The sequence below is a fragment of the Aulonocara stuartgranti genome, assembly GCF_965226115.1.
Source record: "Aulonocara stuartgranti genome assembly, chromosome: 7".
Classification (NCBI taxonomy): Eukaryota; Metazoa; Chordata; class Actinopteri; order Cichliformes; family Cichlidae; genus Aulonocara; species Aulonocara stuartgranti.
Genome location: NC_138945.1, coordinates 57,840,482 through 57,857,376, shown reverse-complemented (window position 1 = coordinate 57,857,376; position 16,895 = coordinate 57,840,482). Strand labels below are relative to the sequence as shown.

At 39.5% G+C, this 16,895-nt stretch overlaps 2 protein-coding genes across 5 annotated transcripts in view; one reads left to right on the top strand and one right to left on the bottom strand.

Moving 5' to 3' along the window:
- fkbp16 (FKBP prolyl isomerase 16) overlaps positions 1-5,107 on the top strand; it is a 35,947-nt gene extending 30,840 nt beyond the window's left edge. Inside the window, exons 6-9 of the mRNA XM_082541806.1 lie at positions 2,462-2,643; positions 2,867-2,944; positions 4,577-4,714; positions 4,822-5,107. Of these exons, the coding sequence (XP_082397932.1) occupies positions 2,462-2,643; positions 2,867-2,944; positions 4,577-4,714; positions 4,822-4,908 (485 nt within the window). The 3' untranslated portion in view covers positions 4,909-5,107. The remainder of the gene's footprint in view (positions 1-2,461; positions 2,644-2,866; positions 2,945-4,576; positions 4,715-4,821) is intronic.
- Positions 5,108-5,268: 161 nt separating this feature from the next.
- On the bottom strand, positions 5,269-16,279 carry rasef2 (RAS and EF-hand domain containing 2). 4 transcript variants are annotated; one of them, XM_082541792.1, is made up of 18 exons: positions 16,111-16,279; positions 15,546-15,861; positions 13,708-13,860; positions 11,543-11,633; positions 11,105-11,200; positions 8,872-8,949; positions 8,669-8,784; positions 8,518-8,586; positions 7,791-7,872; positions 7,589-7,659; positions 7,299-7,485; positions 7,118-7,219; positions 6,756-6,903; positions 6,580-6,661; positions 6,325-6,439; positions 6,112-6,222; positions 5,909-5,985; positions 5,269-5,812 (listed from the first exon to the last, which is right to left on the bottom strand). In XM_082541792.1, the coding sequence occupies exons 1-18, from the start codon at positions 16,172-16,174 to the stop codon at positions 5,710-5,712; spliced, it is 2,061 nt and encodes a 686-aa protein (XP_082397918.1). In that variant the 5' UTR covers positions 16,175-16,279; the 3' UTR covers positions 5,269-5,709. The 4 variants fall into 4 exon arrangements, with proteins under 4 accessions (XP_082397918.1, XP_082397916.1, XP_082397917.1 ...); XM_082541790.1 differs by having other exon boundaries at positions 6,112-6,225; positions 16,111-16,278; XM_082541791.1 differs by having other exon boundaries at positions 6,112-6,225; positions 6,756-6,900; positions 16,111-16,278.
- Between the last annotated feature and the right edge of the window lie 616 nt (positions 16,280-16,895).

Sequence of the window (16,895 nt, the reverse complement as noted above, 5' to 3'; positions counted from 1 at the left end):
AGAGGGAAATGTGACTGAACATGTCAGCAAAGAGAAAAACATGCACTGCTTCATAATGCAACAATGACAGCAGACCGGTGAGACAAGTCACCATGGCACTGAAGAGAGGAGTTTATCAGGGCATCGAGATCATGTAATTAGTGGATGAGAAGATGACCAGCAAAAGGGAAAACACAGACCTTATCTCTTACTTGTGTCATTCGGAGCCTAACACACAAAAACCAGCTCGGCACACACGAAGATTTAAAATCAATATAATCAATTAACTGGTAATTACGTAAGAATAAATATGCTCTTGCAAAATATTAGAAATGCAAAACTAAATAAATTTTGTGTCATTTTTTTTAAGTAAGAACTTTTAAGTTTACTGCGTGGATGGATGAAACATGGTCATTTGAGCTGAAGTGTCCTATTAAATGTGGAAAAAGGGAATATTTTCACTTCTATGTCAAACGCTGTTCAGCTTTTAAAGAAGGAAAAAAAAGAATAGTGTTTGGTTTGAAGAGGAAATGTCGTTTGAGTTTGAGGTTTTCAAGCTCAATATTTAGGCTTTTTAAAAAACGAATTTAATAAGTAACAAAATATTATTAAATAATTAATTTATGGGAGAAGAGCGTCAAATGAAGTAAAACTCGAGCAGATGACCGTCTAAATTATTTGTAGCACATTGATACCAACACTGATATTGTTTTCGGATCGACACTAGCTCGATAGAATCAATACTTTGATTCTATCCTCTAAGTTCAGTATGTAGCCCACACAAGTTGGAGCTGGAGTTTTAGAAACCGGCGCATTTGCATAGCAGGTCTCCAAAAAACACAGTTTCAAAATACATGAGTTAGAATTTGGTAAATGTACGATGATACACACACACACAAAAGCCACATAAGCTGCTTTTATATGTTAAAATATCATTATTGGTATTGGTATCAGCAATACTGGCCCTGCATTTACTTGATATCGGATCAATGCCAAAATTTGCAGGACTGCACATCATTATTATACATTCAGTTTACAACAAAATAGAGAACCTAATAACTTTGTATAAAACACTGCAAAACACTATGATCCCCATGTTTTGGCTTAAATATTTGCAGTTAACTGGAGACCAAACAGTTGTTTCATACCTTGTCCGAGCACAATGAAGTGCAGTGCGTGTTGTTAGTGTGGCCGCTGCTTGATGCGTCCAGGTGCTGTTTAAAAAGGTGAGCCCAAGCGCCTTTCACTTGGACTCGAGCACAGCATCCACGTAGTGTGATGCCTATTTCATATCACACTGCTTTCAATGCTTCCTCAGCTTTCCTGTGTTGAAAATGCTTTGTTAAGTAATTAACATATATGTGGGGACAGTGTGTCACTGCTTCCCCAATTAAGCCACAAAATGCATAAAATTATGAACCCCTTTTTCTCTGTAACAGCGCTTTTCAAGAGCAGGTGTGCACATAAAGAGGGAGAGGAGCGAGTGCTGAGACAAACTGAAGTGTTTTAGGGTCTGGGTCATCAGGGGCAGTGTGAGCGTGGGGATGGGTGGCCTATAGTCTGTGATAGTTATTGCTATGATGTGAGTTGCATGAAAATGAAATAGTGGTTGAACAGTTAACACTGAGACACTGACACAGACTCGTATTTTGAATTAGCTTGTGAAAAATGGGTCCATGCATGAGAGTCATCGGTCCTCTTTATTGTCAGATCACATTTAAAATAACTGATTTTGATTTAATTCTTTGCAAATTGCCACATCACAATCCTGACATGCAAATATTTGGTTAGCTATTGTCATGTTGCAAATCGATTAGCCATTTGGGCACAGCATGTATTATGCTTCATTCAGTAAAACTAAGTTGCATGTTTTTCACGATTGACAGCCAAAGCACTCTTTGGCAAAAGATCAGCTTAATGGATGCAAAAGTTGGTTGTTTTTTTCCCCCTGTTTATGCGTGATGTACATAATTTCCTAAACATAACTGTCTTATTTCTGATAAGTTTTTGTTTTTAAAGGCAAAAACAGGCGCAGTAAATCCAAGACGTTTGTTCAACTTGCTCAGGCGCATTTGCGTGGCACATTCACAAAAATGTAGCCCCTAAGCTGCTAACATTTATCACCCATCATGCTCAGGGCCAGCAGTAAAATCCCTTTGCACTAACCAGTGCTCATTACTTCAGTCACTGCTTAAGCCAGTTGGACATCTTTGAGCCTAATGGTAAAACCATGCAGGACAACGATAAAGCATCCAGCTGAATGCAAAAATAGCACTAAATAGCACCGAGTTTCTCCCCGACAGTCAAGATATTACAGATAGGCAGTCATTCACCCTCACGTTTACATCTATTGTTAGTTTACAGCTGCCAATTAACCCTACATGCATGTTTTTGGGCTGTGGGATCAATTCAATCTAATGATTGTAAAGCTACAGTTGAAGCAGAAGGGTATGTTATAAGCCATGCGTCTCTCCCTGTGCAGATGGTAATGATGTTGGTGTGAAGGAAGAGGAGGAGGAGGTGCAGGACTACCGTGTGAAGTGTTTGAACAACCTGGCGACCACTCAAGTCAGACTGGAGCAGTTTGACGAGGCTCTGCACACCAGCCGAGACGTTCTGACCCTCGAGCCAAACAACGTCAAGGCCCTCTTCAGGGTAGGAAAGGTGAGGATGTATAGACAGTGTGTAGCATCTAATTTGAATCTCGCAACCTATAATTTTAAGGAGGTTTCCTGGAAGGAAGAGGAGTTTGTTAATATAGTTAGCTTTTTATTATTTTTGTGGGTAAATAATAGTAGGTACAATATTGCTATCTTCCTCTCTGTCAGTTTTTGATTTATGCTTCCTCCAGCTCTGCTCACACTGCAGGGTTTCTAATCTCTTTCAGCTCCTGTCTGACAAGAGCGAATACAAAGAGGCTATGGAAGTGCTAAAAAAGGCCTTGAAACTGGAGCCAGCCACCAAGGTGAGATGATATGGGTGAGCAGGTCCTTCTTCCAAGGCTGCCTGTGAATCCCTCCCACATAAAAAAAAAAGAATGAAAAAACAGGGGAGAGGTCGCTCCAAAATTATTCCTGGCTGCCAATACGCTCCAGTCGGTCTAAATGATGTGTTTTTATTTTAAAAAGGACCTCTCGAATGTGCCATTATTGAGGTTAAAAATCTCTGCATATTATAATTTCAAGGGTAAAGACAGAGTCGAGTGCTGTTGTTAAACTTGCACTTGCACAGCGAATGAATAAATAATTTCCAGGCCTCGTGCAATTATTCAGAAAAATTCAGCTCCATACTAAACGCTCAACATGTGTTAAAATATTTTTACATTATTACATTATAAACGATCAACCATCAAACAGCACGGGCTCATATAATAGCAGCGCTCTGAGGCTATACTTGAGCAAAATTGCGCTTTGGGCAATATGCTGATATCGCCATGCCAACGTGCAACAACGCAACTGATTTATTTAATCCCAACATGCACAGTTGGGCTTATCTTAAATAAATATAAACAAATGTAAGAAAAATCTTTGGTTGATAACAAAAAAAATGGTTTCCGCTTTATTTAAATTGACAATATTTTTTTAAATGCCTATAAAATCTCCAGTTTTTTAATACATGAAAACATTTGACCCTGGATACGGGATAAATTACCATCTCTCACATTCACACAAATGGACATAACCGCTTTATTTTGAATATTAAAGTTTAGAAGCTTTTAAATAAATTTGCTCCACATCAGCCTGAAGGAACCCTGGTGAACTCTTTGTGTTGAGGCCTGTACCATCTTGTTTTTGTGGTTTGTTTAATCTGCCAAATCCTCCACAGAGGCTCATGCAAACTGCACATCTGGCAGTCCACAGATGTGACCACATCACTAAGTGCTTTCTTGCAATCTTGGCAAAAATACCACATACATACATAACTTACATTTTTGTAATGCGGAGAGAGTAACCAAGTCCTCCTTTTCAGCTACAGCAGAGAAATGTACAAATGCTGCAAAGATTTGAATTAATCCTAGTTTATGGTCATTGCTTACTCCAGCACCGCAGGATCTGATCTACAGAGTTTGAGTACATTTCTGCCAATGTTACAGTGACCTGATCTATAGGGCGCACTGCCACAGTCACAAATATGCCTGGTCTTGTCTAGACAAAACGAAAATATCTGCTGCTTTGGTAATTACACGCTTGTCCCAGCAGTGGATGAAATGCTTTAGAGAAACCTGATTTAGCTGCTCTGTGAGAAAGTTGGTGCACTGCACTCTGTAGTGGTGGGTCACCCAAAAAAAAAAAAATATCAGAAATTCCACTGAAAATAAGAAAAATGGCTTACTTTTTATGGCGAGCTACAGTTTTCCGATGATAAATCTGCCATTTAAAAAATATAAAAGGTCCTCTGTGTGAAATTTGGTTACAAGTGCAAAGCTGTTAGTATAAAGTTTAAAATGTGACTTTCATAATTCCCTGGTCTTTAGCATAAAGGTCTACTTTACTTTCAGATCTCTGCTTTCACCTGCTGGACACTTTTAAAACTGCACCTTCACCCTTTGAGCGTTTCATTTTTATTTACTAGAAGCATCTTCCTCCCCCCCTTACAGGCAATCCATGTTGAGTTATCTAAACTTGTCAAAAGGCAGTCTGGAGGCAAAGAAACCCAAGAGTGGAAATCCAAACCAGCAGAGATGCTTGGAGACAATATTGCACCTTTCCTGATCCCATCAAAGAAGAAGCCATCTGTAAGCTGTGATTATATCTACTACTTTTTTTTTTTTTTTTTTTAAATTGTGATTGCCACGAATCTGGCATTGACTGGAACTACCGTGGTGTTTTTGTTGTGTTTTAGGGAATTTCCTGGAAATTTATACTTGGAGCTCTGGTGGTGGCTCTGGGCAGTTTGGTGACGTCAATGATTTTGACTGCAAGAAACTGAAATCCTCTGCTGGAAGTAGTTCGAAGATCATCATCTTCATATGCAGGAGCAGAGTTTGGTCTCGAGTCATCTAATAAGTTTATATGAAAAGAGTTTTCTGCTGTTGATTCAACACGACAGCACTGGAGCCTGAACTAAAAAGCTCTCGTCTGAAAAACGAATAATAAAACAGAGTTCTCAGTAGGTTTCTGCTGATCGATACGACAGAAGCTTCTCAGCTTTCCAGTTCTGTCTGTTTCACTTGGAAAAAGGATTACGTTTCTCTTTGTTATAAATAATGGGGCCTGGAAAATGTTCCGCTATCACAGATGTTCAACAAAAAACCCCCAAAAAATTAGTGGATGTGAGACTTTTGTAAAGAAAAAACCCAGTTACAAGCAGTTTTATTTACACACAGATAAATCCTTCAATTAGTACAAGCGATAAACCCGCAATGTAGTATTGCTTACAGTGACGATGAAAACAAAAAAATTTAATATTTTTCCCCCTCTTATGCAACTCTAGAAAAGAAATCTGGGGGGGAAAAAAATAGTGCATTGATCGAAAAAAAGTGTTTGTGTATCTGGCAGTTACAGTTAAAATACTTACATTAAATCAAAATGTAAACACTGTTGCTTATTTTATAAAATAACCTACCAAATAAATAAAACTTTTTAAAAGAAATATAATGTTGTACATTTATATTTGCACATGTGCAATATTCCCACAATAGAAACCTTCATATAACAGTTTTTAAAATTTGACATTTATTAAATAAAAGTAGCACATTGTCCTTCGTTGCTCTGTACAGACATGAGTCGTCTACAGTCCACAGCAGTTGTTAAGAGTTTTCTTTGGGCTGATTTGATTCAGTCTGACCTGAGAGTCTGACTGCGGCCTCAGTTTGACATTTTTCTTCACTTCTCTGTGTGAAAGTAAAAAGGCAGGAGTGTTGCCACGGGTTACCAAGCAAAAAACGAGCAAAGAAATTAACTCAAACTCTCTCTCTCTGACCTCCTACCTTGCCAGATGAAGCACAGCCTCTGTGATGTTTGTACCCTCTTTGGCACTCGTTTCGCAGAACAAGGCACCGTACGTCTACAAGCAAAGCACCGACATCCCTGAGTGCATTCAGTTTACTTAGACACCTTAGACGCCAGGTGTCTGTATAAATACTTTTCCACTAGGTGAAATGGAGAAAAAAAATAAAATAAAATAACACACCTTGGCCAACTTTTCACCGTGCAAACTGCTCACACAGCTTCCCTCAGGAAGCTCCCCTCGGAGGTCCACCTTGTTTCCAATAACACACATGGGTATTTTCTCCTCCGCTGACTCCTTAATAGAAACAAAGCAGACGATAAATTCTGTTCCTAGTTTTTAAATAGTGCTTCTTTTGTCATCTTTTCAACAACTGATCGTCACCACTGCAGTTACCTGAATCTGATCCACCCATGCTCTGACGTTAAGGAAGCTGCTTTCTGAAGTCACGTCATAGAGGAGCAGGACTCCGTGAGCTTTACGGAAGTAAGACCTGGCAATACTACGAAACCTAAAATAAACATAAAAACTCATTTTACTCTAGTGTCTTTTAATTGAGTCAATAATTAAAGAGGTTTACATGTGTTAGAACCAAAATGATAGCACCACATTTTCAGTTTTCATTAAACGGTTCTCATGGAGGTGCTGTACCTCTCCTGCCCCGCTGTGTCCCAGATCTGCAGATTTGTCTTCTCGCCATCCACCAACATCCTCTTCATTTGGAAATCAACCCCTGGGGAAAAAAAGAAAAGAAAAGCAGATTTATATCTCTGAGCTCAAGCGAGTGCCAGTGTTTAATCAAAAGATATGTTTGCCATGGCACGCACCCAGTGTTGTCTGAATATCATCTCTGAACTCGTTAAGGGTCAATCTCAGCAGGAAGCTGGACTTCCCCGCTCCTGCGTCTCCCGCTAAAACCAGGCGGTACATCTGGGTGGGCTCATCACATGCTTCCATGTCTGCTTCCAACGGCTGCTTAAAGGGAGCATAAGATAACAAGGTTACCCAACACTGACCATATAAAGCAAGCATCATTTAGTTACCTTTCAGAAATGAGACTACGCAGCACACAAAACTAAAATTTTAATCAATACAAAATTACAAGAAAGAGCAACGCTAAACACAACACCAAAGAAGAAACCAAAGGAAAAGTGGGAATGCAAAAACGTTAAATCAAGAACCGGTTTACCTTTGGAGAAAAGGCAGATAAACGTCTTCGTAGGGAAGAAGCGATGGAGGTGGCCATACTCGGAGCCATTGACACGGCAGCTTCAGATTTCACTTGTGATATCTGTAAGAAAAACACAAATTCAATGTCCCGAGAGCAGAGGAGCATATTGGCATCGAGCGATCCTGGACCTGTCCCCCACCTCCATGTCAGATGGGACACACGAGTAACTGAAGTGCACAGTTTCCACCGAGCTTCTGCTGTCGTCGCTGTCGTAGTCACTGCCCGAGCTCTCAGCTGTGTCCATCGGCAGGGAGACCCCACTGTCCAGGTATTTATCGGCCCAGGTGGCCACATGAGAGTAGGTCAGTTTGCTCGGGACCTCCAAGCTGTACGAAAACACCCGACGCAAACTATGGCTTTAGATGTGACACTTAAGTGCGTAGACATCAATCGGTAGAGGCATACAGGTGTGTAAAAATCTTTATATACCCGCTATGGTTGAGCGTGCTCTGTCGGAGGGGTTTCATTCTCCTGGCTGGGATTTCATTTTGGGGAGACAGCTGTTGAGCAGATTAGGAAAGTCAGGGAGAAAAAAAACACCTTAAACTCATGAAAACAGTTGACTGTGAGCTTCTACCTGACAGAGCCAGAGGGTATAGGGAAACATGCTATTAGAACAAAAGAGACTTACCCTTCTTTTAGCTGCAACTGCTTCACTTGCCAATACCGAGCGCAGGTCGTCATTACTGTCATACAGCTTTTTATTCAGTTCCCTAATGATGCATTTAAGGAAATACGTGAGAGTCGCATATACATACAATTATTGCACTTCCTTACTTTACTGTATGGGATTGTCAAGCAGTCAAACACTCCTTATAAATGGTCAGTCAATGCTACTATTTATGTGTAGTTTTTATTCTAAAGACATAATTTAAACAAGCACGCAACATCCCCAGGAGCGGCATACCTTTGGCCACTTTAGTAGCTGTCCAGTGAATTCACAGTGAGACAGCACACGAGCGTTCACATTAGTCTGCCTTAAAGGTTTTACCATTTAACTAATAAAATCAGTCATTATGCAAATAGCAAAAATCCCACTATTCTGTTACCCCCAGTTAGTCCAGATAAGTGGCAGACTCATACAACTAGATTAGAAAGATTAGAGGCATTTAGGAGGTACTTGGCTCTTCTATTACATCGTAGGGAGAGCAATAAATATTTGCATGAACTTGGATTCTCAAATCCAAGTTCATGTTGTTTATATAGAGCTCATAAATGTCAAACAGGAGTGACACTGTCAAACCTGTGCGCTTTATTTACTCACGTAGAAGAGCTTGAAAGTACTGACTAGAGTCATTACATTATTGTTTTAAAAAGTCAGCATAAACACATTATTATGAGCTTAAAGGCAGACTTACTGGAGAATCTGAATCTGACTGGAGTACGACTGGTATTCCATAGCCATCCTCTTCAAATCTTCCGTTTCTCTGTGAAAGGACGCACACACCTTATATGGATTGTGGTTTCTGAGCGTCAGAATCGTCAGGTCAGGTCTGACAATAGCTTTACCGTTCATGTTGAGCTTTCTGATCCGCATACACGTTCTTCAGCTTGTCCAGCTCTGAGTGCAGGATGGCGATGTTTGTCTGGGCTTGCAGAAGAGAGCCGCGTAGCTGCTCGTTCTCCTGTGAGGAGATTCGGTCAATGACAACATAAAAATAAAGATAAAAACATTTTGGGATTTACTGGACTAATCTTGTAGTTTGACTTACGTGTGAGAGATTGCTGATTTGTCCGCTCAGTCTGAGCATCTCTTCCTTTGAATGGTTCAGTTCAGAGTCTTCTTTACTCTTAAATCAATTAAAAAAAACAAAAGCAGTTACATTAAGATTTGGTTAAACAGTTTTACATTTTAATTATATGAAGCAAAGAAAAGCCAAAATACAAAGTAACAGCCACCAGATCTTTTATTGTGAAAGAATGAAACACCAGCAGTTCAGAGTTTAGACATTTTTATATATAAAGTTCAAAACATTTAAATAAAGGATGATTTTTAAGAGAATTGCAACTCATTTGTAGCAAACAGGATGTTTTACAGTTTAAAATGACCTGATGCTGCGATTTAGAAACACTCAACAGTGTTTCTAAATTACTTTAAACACACAGACTTGCCTCCAATCTCTTGAAACGTACCATCTTATATCCATCAAACTGTATGCTCACAATAAGTTAACGCTGTGTAAGAGCAGCTGATCTATCACGTTCACCATCTACAGGACAAGGAAACCAACTGCTTCCACTATACTGTATGTGCCAAGCAGACATTTGGTACTATTGCAATACAGAGGAGTCTTACTATTAAAGCTACACAGTACTCCAATTACATGTCTTACATAATAACCTAATTGCATTGTTTTGTTTACTTTGCAAGTTCACGTAATAATGTCTCGTCTTCCTCGTTGATAGGAAATTATTAACCAGGAATTACTGTCAAAAACTTAAGTAGATGTTTTTAAGATGACTTCTGCTGAAGGTTTAAATTCAAAACGGCTTAAGTGAATCATCAGAGAGTCTTTATTTGACCGGGCTGATGTTGGTCACCATCCACAATAGTCACAGACACTGGAAATTTGTCTGACACAACATATGCTGCATGAGGTGGCAATCATATTTTTGCATTGTGGACACCAAAATGCTAGTGTGGCCTGTAGATGAACTACAGTAAGCCACATAGAGGTGCATTTTTGTGACGCTGTAGCTTCTTAAAGGCTTTTAAACAGCTGGGTACTGTAACACTAACTGATATTTTTGCAAAGAGCTGCTTCATGTGTTTAATCAAAAAACGCTTGGCTGTGAATAGGCTGTAGTCAACATAAAGGGGTTACACATAGTGTTTTTTTCGTTTTTAAATGACCCGTTTTGCAGGCATCCTTATGACTCTGCATTATCAAACTTGCTCTGTTCTATATTCTATATCAGGTCAGTCCTTTTTGCCAGTTGAAATATTTTCATAGAACTGTTATATTTGTTGCAGTTTCTCGTTCCCTCTTTGCCACACCTCTCTTTAAAAAAAGATTTGTTTTTATCTCAGCGAGTCTTTTTGCCAGGATAATTAAAAGCAGATCTAAAAATCCAAAAACTGATGTCAGCTTCTAACTTGTGACAGGAAAGTTAAAAATCACACATATACATAACTCCCGTGAGATATGTCTGACAAATTATGACAACAAGTGCTTTACAACACTTTAAAGTCGATCATTTTCAGCAGACACTGGCAATCACTGTTTGCCATGACACAGGGACAACTCGCTACAAGAAGCCAAAAAAAAAAAAAAAAAAAAGGTTTTGGCCAGTTCCTGCTTTAAATGGGTGTGGAGTGAATTTCTGGCTTCACTTGTTATGCCTCCTTTACTCTATGCATTTAAATGCCTCCAGCATGGTTCGATTGAACAGTACAGGTAGTGTCTATACAATGTGTGCTTTTACATCTATGTTAATGCACGTAATATGAAGCCTTAGAATGAGCGCAGCTAGTCTCCAAAATACACACAACTCTCTCTTAATTATGCTTTCCCTCTTTTTTTGTCTCCTCCTTTATTCAATTCATCTTTCCTCTGTATTTTTATTCACTATTCAAATCACCAAGGCTAACTTATTGTATAGCTAACCACAAATGTGTATGTTTACATTACATTTTCTGCTACGTCTAATGTGAACGGAGAAGCAAAATGCACCAGTAAAAAGTCTTGTTTTTAAGCGAAATCTTGACATTTTCTGGAAATGCTGTCATTTCTGGATGAAAGGTAGTGAGCAGACTTTATCTGTCTGCATGGTCCATCACACTTTCCCAGAAAGCAAGAAGCAGCAGCTAGACATCCTACAAGAGCTTGTGTGTTGCTTTTCAGATACAGAGGCTTTCTTCTCTTTTTGTATGTTGTTAGAGAAGATCATGGGGGAACAAAGTAGACAGCTGTCTGTGAAATACGAAAAAAAACAACAACCTACCTTTAACAGTCTTTCCACACTGGCATGCAGGTCTGCAACTTCATTCTCATGCCTCCTCTGCAAGCCGGCCATAATTTCTTCCATTTTCTTTCTCTCCTGTGAAACCGAAGCAGTTAGAAGTGCAGGCCAGCTCAGGCCTTGAAGAGGGGCTTTCCTGTGACTTTACAGAGGCTCTTTGTGAAAACACATGTAACTAGCTGCTGTGGGCTGTGCCACAAATTTGCAGGTAGCTCACATGAAACACTGAGGAATGAGTGCAATCTTTCCACTTCAACAGGGAATCAAATGCAATCATTTAGTCCACTTGTCTGCGTGCTGTTTATTGATTAAATATGCTGCCTTTCATGATGAAATTTCTTACGTTTAACTTCTAAGTATTGAAGTAAATCACAGGAGCAACGCTTCACATACTATGAACCCTGCAGCTATTCCACTCACCTCGTCTCTCGCCCTCTCCTCCGTCCTAGCGAGATGTTGTTGTATATCGTCCTCCAGCTCTGTCAGCTGACTGTGATTTAAGCCCTCGGCTCTGTTTGAACAGAAAAGTCTGTTTGAGTCCATCCTTCAAGCACGCTCAGTCAAAGCAGATCCTCCAACAGCAATCCGAATACAAAAATGAGCAGCACATAAAACCAGAAGAGTCCATTTATTTGATCTAGCTGACTGATTTGACTTGAAACCTGCTACACTTGTGGCTTCGCTCTTCAGCTCAGACAACACGTGAGCCAACCAGAGTCGAGGGAGGGACAGAATTTCAAAACAAGACTCCCCAGGTGATTGCTACTGAGGTACTGATTACTGCCAGTGGAGTTTCTTAATTAGATGCCCACACACATTTATTCTACTTTATGTGGGGAAAAGGTTACTTTATAGATACAACTAATGGAAACAGATGGAAATACCCAAGCTATGAAACAATTAAACGACTGGGAAGGGCAGCAAATTTTAGTCTTCCTACTTCCTTGAGAAAGGAATGTTAACTTTCCCATTCCATGCAGTTAGTGAAGCACACAAAGCTCTTAGAGACACACTCACTTTTGTTTGTTATGACAGAGATTCCATGGCTTAACAGACTGTCTTTACAGGAAATTATTAAAAAGGCTGAAGTCAAACCTTGATTAACCCTTTAAGACACAAACTACTAAAAGTCACTGTTTGGCTACTCAAAGTAAGCAATCAGGAGTGGTTGTAGACCTTAAGCAGCATCAACTTTTTTGTAAAAACATCCATCTTCTTCTGCTTATCCAGGTCAGGGTTGCAGGGGGGCTGGAGCCTATCCCTAACACATAGAGACAGACAACCATTCGAACTCAGGTTCACACCTACGAGTGTCACTACTAAGAAAAACATCAGATAAAGCTGCACATTTACGGAGCAGATAAACAAAGGGGAAAAAGCTGAGATAGTTAAGTCTCGGCTGATGGGTGTTGCCCATGGTGCAATATTTCTTCACTCACCCACTTTCACTCTCCATGTATTTATGAACCACCTTGCATTCAATTATTAGTTTTTATTCGTCTCTGGCTCGCTTACACAGTGTGTCTTTTATCCTGTCTTCCTATTAAAAAGGAGTTTTTTCTTCCCACTGACACTAAGTGCTTGCTCATAGGGGGTTTTCTCTTTATTAGTGTTGGGGATTTACCTTACAAAAATCCTTCAGGCAACTCTTGTTGTGATTTAGCACTACATAAATAAAACAAAGGAGCTGCAGGAAAGTTTGGCATTCAGTGGAGCAGCAGCATGATGCATGGACAGGCTCTACACAGAAGAGAATTGAACCTAAAAAAGATGATTTCTTTAAATTTAGGATTAGCGTCTTCAAACAAAGCACAAAAAAGCCCCTCACAATCCCCTCATTTGGCGAGTACAGGAATCGGTGGTATTTAGAGCTCGCCATACCTGCAACACAGCATAAAATACTTCAAAACTTTAAATGATCTGAATGTAAAAGTGGTTGAATATCTCACAAAAAGACTTTGTTGTATAAAAGGAAGTTTTTGTGTCAGGATGCGATTCAGAAGCACAGTTTGACACCCATGTCAGAGAAGGATAGAGGAAGACCTTGTGTATGCAAACCACTGGCAGTGTTATACTAAGAACACCCTAATCCAAATCACAGAGGTGCTTTTATTATTATTATTTTTCTATTTCAGAACAGTGACTGATGAGCCAACTGACAGATGGCATATGAGACTGCAGCAACATCAGAAGGGTCAACTAGCAGTTAGATCTCCACTAATCAGAACTGTTGAAATCTGCACAGATTCACAGTCTGCCCAAATAAACATTTAACTCTGCTGTTGTGTCTCTAGCTCATTTGGGGAAAACAATTACAATACATTAGCTTAAGAAAATATGCAAATTGCACACTGACAAAAGTAGTGAAGACCGGAGGGTTAAGCACTTAGCAGCTTCAGCAGTTAGATAGTAAACCACATTAAAAATGCACTTGAACTGCATCCACAAGAGGGCAGCCACTTCATATCTGCTCATATCATCACTGGGACCCATGTGCTGTGACTTCCTGCTGATTGTTATATACTGATTTGACTTTACAAGCTCCTCCTAAATCTACTGACCACACGCAGGACAGTTGCTCTTACCGCTTCAGACTGGTTTCAAGCTGTTCACACTGAAGTCTGCTGTCCAGGCTTTGGCTGATCAGGGAGTGGATGAGTTCCTCATACTGCTGCAGGAGAGTCATGTTTGCAGAGGAGTGAATGGCCTTGTAAAGATCGGCCAGCTGCTCCCTGAAACTATGACAACACAACAGTTAGTAACCACCTGCTGACTGACATGTTTTCAGTTGCATATTTTGACTAAAATATGGTTTTAGCAGCAAATTATAAACTCCTGGAGGGCTAAAAGATAGGTGTTAAAAGTTGATCGTTTCAGAAAGAGAAAGCAGTGCAACAGACCATTCATGATGGATATCCACTGTGGAATAAATGGGTGAAACAAAAAGGTAGAGGTAAACATCTTTTGACAAAATAGTGCTGTAATTTCTATTTCAACCCTTCAATTAAAAGATAAAACTTAGTACATCAGTCGGTATCTTGAGTGTTTGAAATCTACTCTGATGTGGTGTACAGAGCTACGTTTAGGACATTTTTCTCAGTGTTAAAAAAGTTTCTAGATCTCATTAGTATACAGCAAGATAGCAAAATCTAGCTTTTCTAGGTTTGGAGAAGATCTATACAGATCTAAAACAGTTTGGGTTTCTGTGTGTCACTGATCACCATTAGAGAAAACTGTGAAAACTTCCATTTAGAAATAATGTAACAAATATAATGCCAAGCTGAGCTATGCTTAAAGATAGTTGCATTTTTTAAACTATATTTTTCTGTATTGTTTTCTTTTTTTCTTTCTACAGTGTTGAGTCACATAATACAATACTGAAATGTAACTTATTACAAATACTAATATTTTACTTTGAGTAAATGTCCTTGAATGTTCTATACAAATATTGTACTTTGTATTTCATACCATTTAATGTAAAGCTATTTATTTCTATTATTATTATTTCTATTATTATTATTATTATTATTATTATTATTATTATTATTAATAATAATAATAATAATAATAATAATAATAATAATAATAATAATATTTAACATATACAATTATAGTAAGTAATGAAAATTGCCAGATGGTGCTAAAATGATTTATGCATTAATTAAGACTTCATCGTTGCTGAAACCATATACTTACATCCAAACCATAAACTGGCCTGACCTCTCCTTTAAGTCATAGAGCCACACACATTTCTCCCAGCCAGTCATGGGATCTAACCCCTAAACATCAACCCTACATACAAATAAAAACTTGGAAAAAAAAAAGTCACAAATGCAACAAAGTCTCTTTTTTTTCCAAGTCTTTCACTGAGTGCCCTGATATCAGTTAATCAGTAATAGTCCAGCAATATAATTGTGCATAGTACTTTAGGCATTTTAGGTATATTTAGTACTTAAAATGAACTTTACCACTTTGACCACTTTGCAAGAAACCTATTCAGTATAAACCACTATTTGAACTCATGTGCGTCAGCAGTTTTTAATACATCACATGTTTTTCTGACAAATATTCTGATTTCCTGTACTTCCCTCCGGCTTCCTCTTGGTTCCGAGTGGCACCCCATTTAAAAATCCTTTATAAACGCCCCTGCCACTAAGAAAGATGACATCAGTGACGATACAAAAGTTATGGGACGTAGGTATATACTTATTATCTTAGTATAAACGTCCAGTGTTTTTTGATTACATTCAAGCTGTATATCGTTTTTAAGGGTGAGCTTGTTTATTCTTCCAGTACACACCTGTACCGCATGACTAATCAGTGCAGCACAAAGCTAACAGTGGGGCAGCAGTAACCACTGGCCAGGTAATTTCCAGCCAGAATACGGGTAGAGCAAACTGGAGCTTCCCGGATGTGAGTTTACCTTTCGGTAAGGATGGATTTCGTATCTGCCTTGTCTTCAAACTCTTCCCAGGGGGAGTCTTGTGCTTGGGATGCCCCTGCGCCGAAAGACGCCAGATCCAGAGTCTCCGAAACCTCCTGAAACCTGGAGGAAAACCTGTTGTAGTCGATGTATCCGTCTTCGTGCGGGTCAAACTTGTCAAACAGAGTCCCGATCTCGGTTTCAGGGACGCTGAGCTCACGGCAGACTACAGTAAAGTCCTCGTACTCGATCTTACCGGACTTGTTCACGTCGCAAACAGAGAATAATCTCCGAAGGTTGGGTCGCTCCATAGTTACTGGTTTAAAAATAAAGTATAATCCAGAAAATGTTAGAATTTAACAAACTTGAGCCAAAATAAAAGCCCCCACCATCGTCTCAGAGTTACTGTAGAGGATTGGTCCAAACCTGCCTGTAGGCGGGTACCAGCCGAATCAATGGACCCTAATGTGCCTCCTCGTTTGGCTTGGACTGGAGTTGGATGTCATGTATGTTTGCAGTGACGCTGTGATATAATAGAACTACAACAGACAACGCAGGTGCTTACCTGTGTTTACCTTTAAGGTGTGTGTGCTCCATGTGAGAGTTTTATCAGATAACCTGCGCACCATTGTTTGGCTGGGTTTGCAGAGTTTCTGACAACACCCTGAGAGGAAAAGCGGTAACCTGTGCTCAGAGTTGGGGCCCACAGTTTGTTCCAGCTGGGACTGCAGCAGCGTTTTGAAGTCACTGGCCACTTATTTAGAATAAGTGTTCCTTGAAATAACAACATTCCTAATCAGCCAATCACATGGCAGCAACTTAGTGCATTTAGGTATGTAGGCACCAATTGTGAAAGTTCAAAATGAGTATCTGAATATAGAAGGGTGAGTTAAGTGACTTTGACTATGACATGGTTTTAGGTACCAAGAAAGATAAATATCTGCTTCAAGCTAATAGTATGAAAACAGGAAATAAACCATGTTATGACGAAGTAATGCAGAAGAGCGTCTCTGAGCCCAACATGATGAATTTTCAAGCAGGTGAGCTACAGCAGCAAAGGATCACACCGACCTCTGCTCCTGACAGCCACAAATAGAAAACTAAGGCTATAAATCACACAGGGTCACCAAAATGAGACAAGAGAAAAGTGGAACTATTGCTTTGTTCTGTTTTTGCAGCAACTTTCAGATGGTATAGTCAGAAATTCGGGTAAACAACATGAAAGCATGAATCCATCCTCCTTGGTAATTAGTGGTTCAGGCTGATGGGGGTATAATGGTGTGGGGGATGTTTCCCTGGTTGCCCTAGTACCAACTCAAGCTGGAATACCTGAAACTTGGTAAAGCTGCT

Bases quoted from the DNA above. Each gene is read 5' to 3' on its own strand.
- rasef2 (XM_082541790.1), bottom strand. From the start codon at position 16,174: ATGGTGCGCAGGTTATCTGATAAAACTCTCACATGGAGCACACACACC. The intron at 8,950-11,104 runs GTAGGTTGTTGT...AATTGATTTAAG, and splicing joins GTGTGGAAAGACTGTTAAAG to AGTAAAGAAGACTCTGAACT. The intron at 7,220-7,298 runs GTGGGGGACAGG...TTTTTCTTACAG, and splicing joins GTGTCCCATCTGACATGGAG to ATATCACAAGTGAAATCTGA.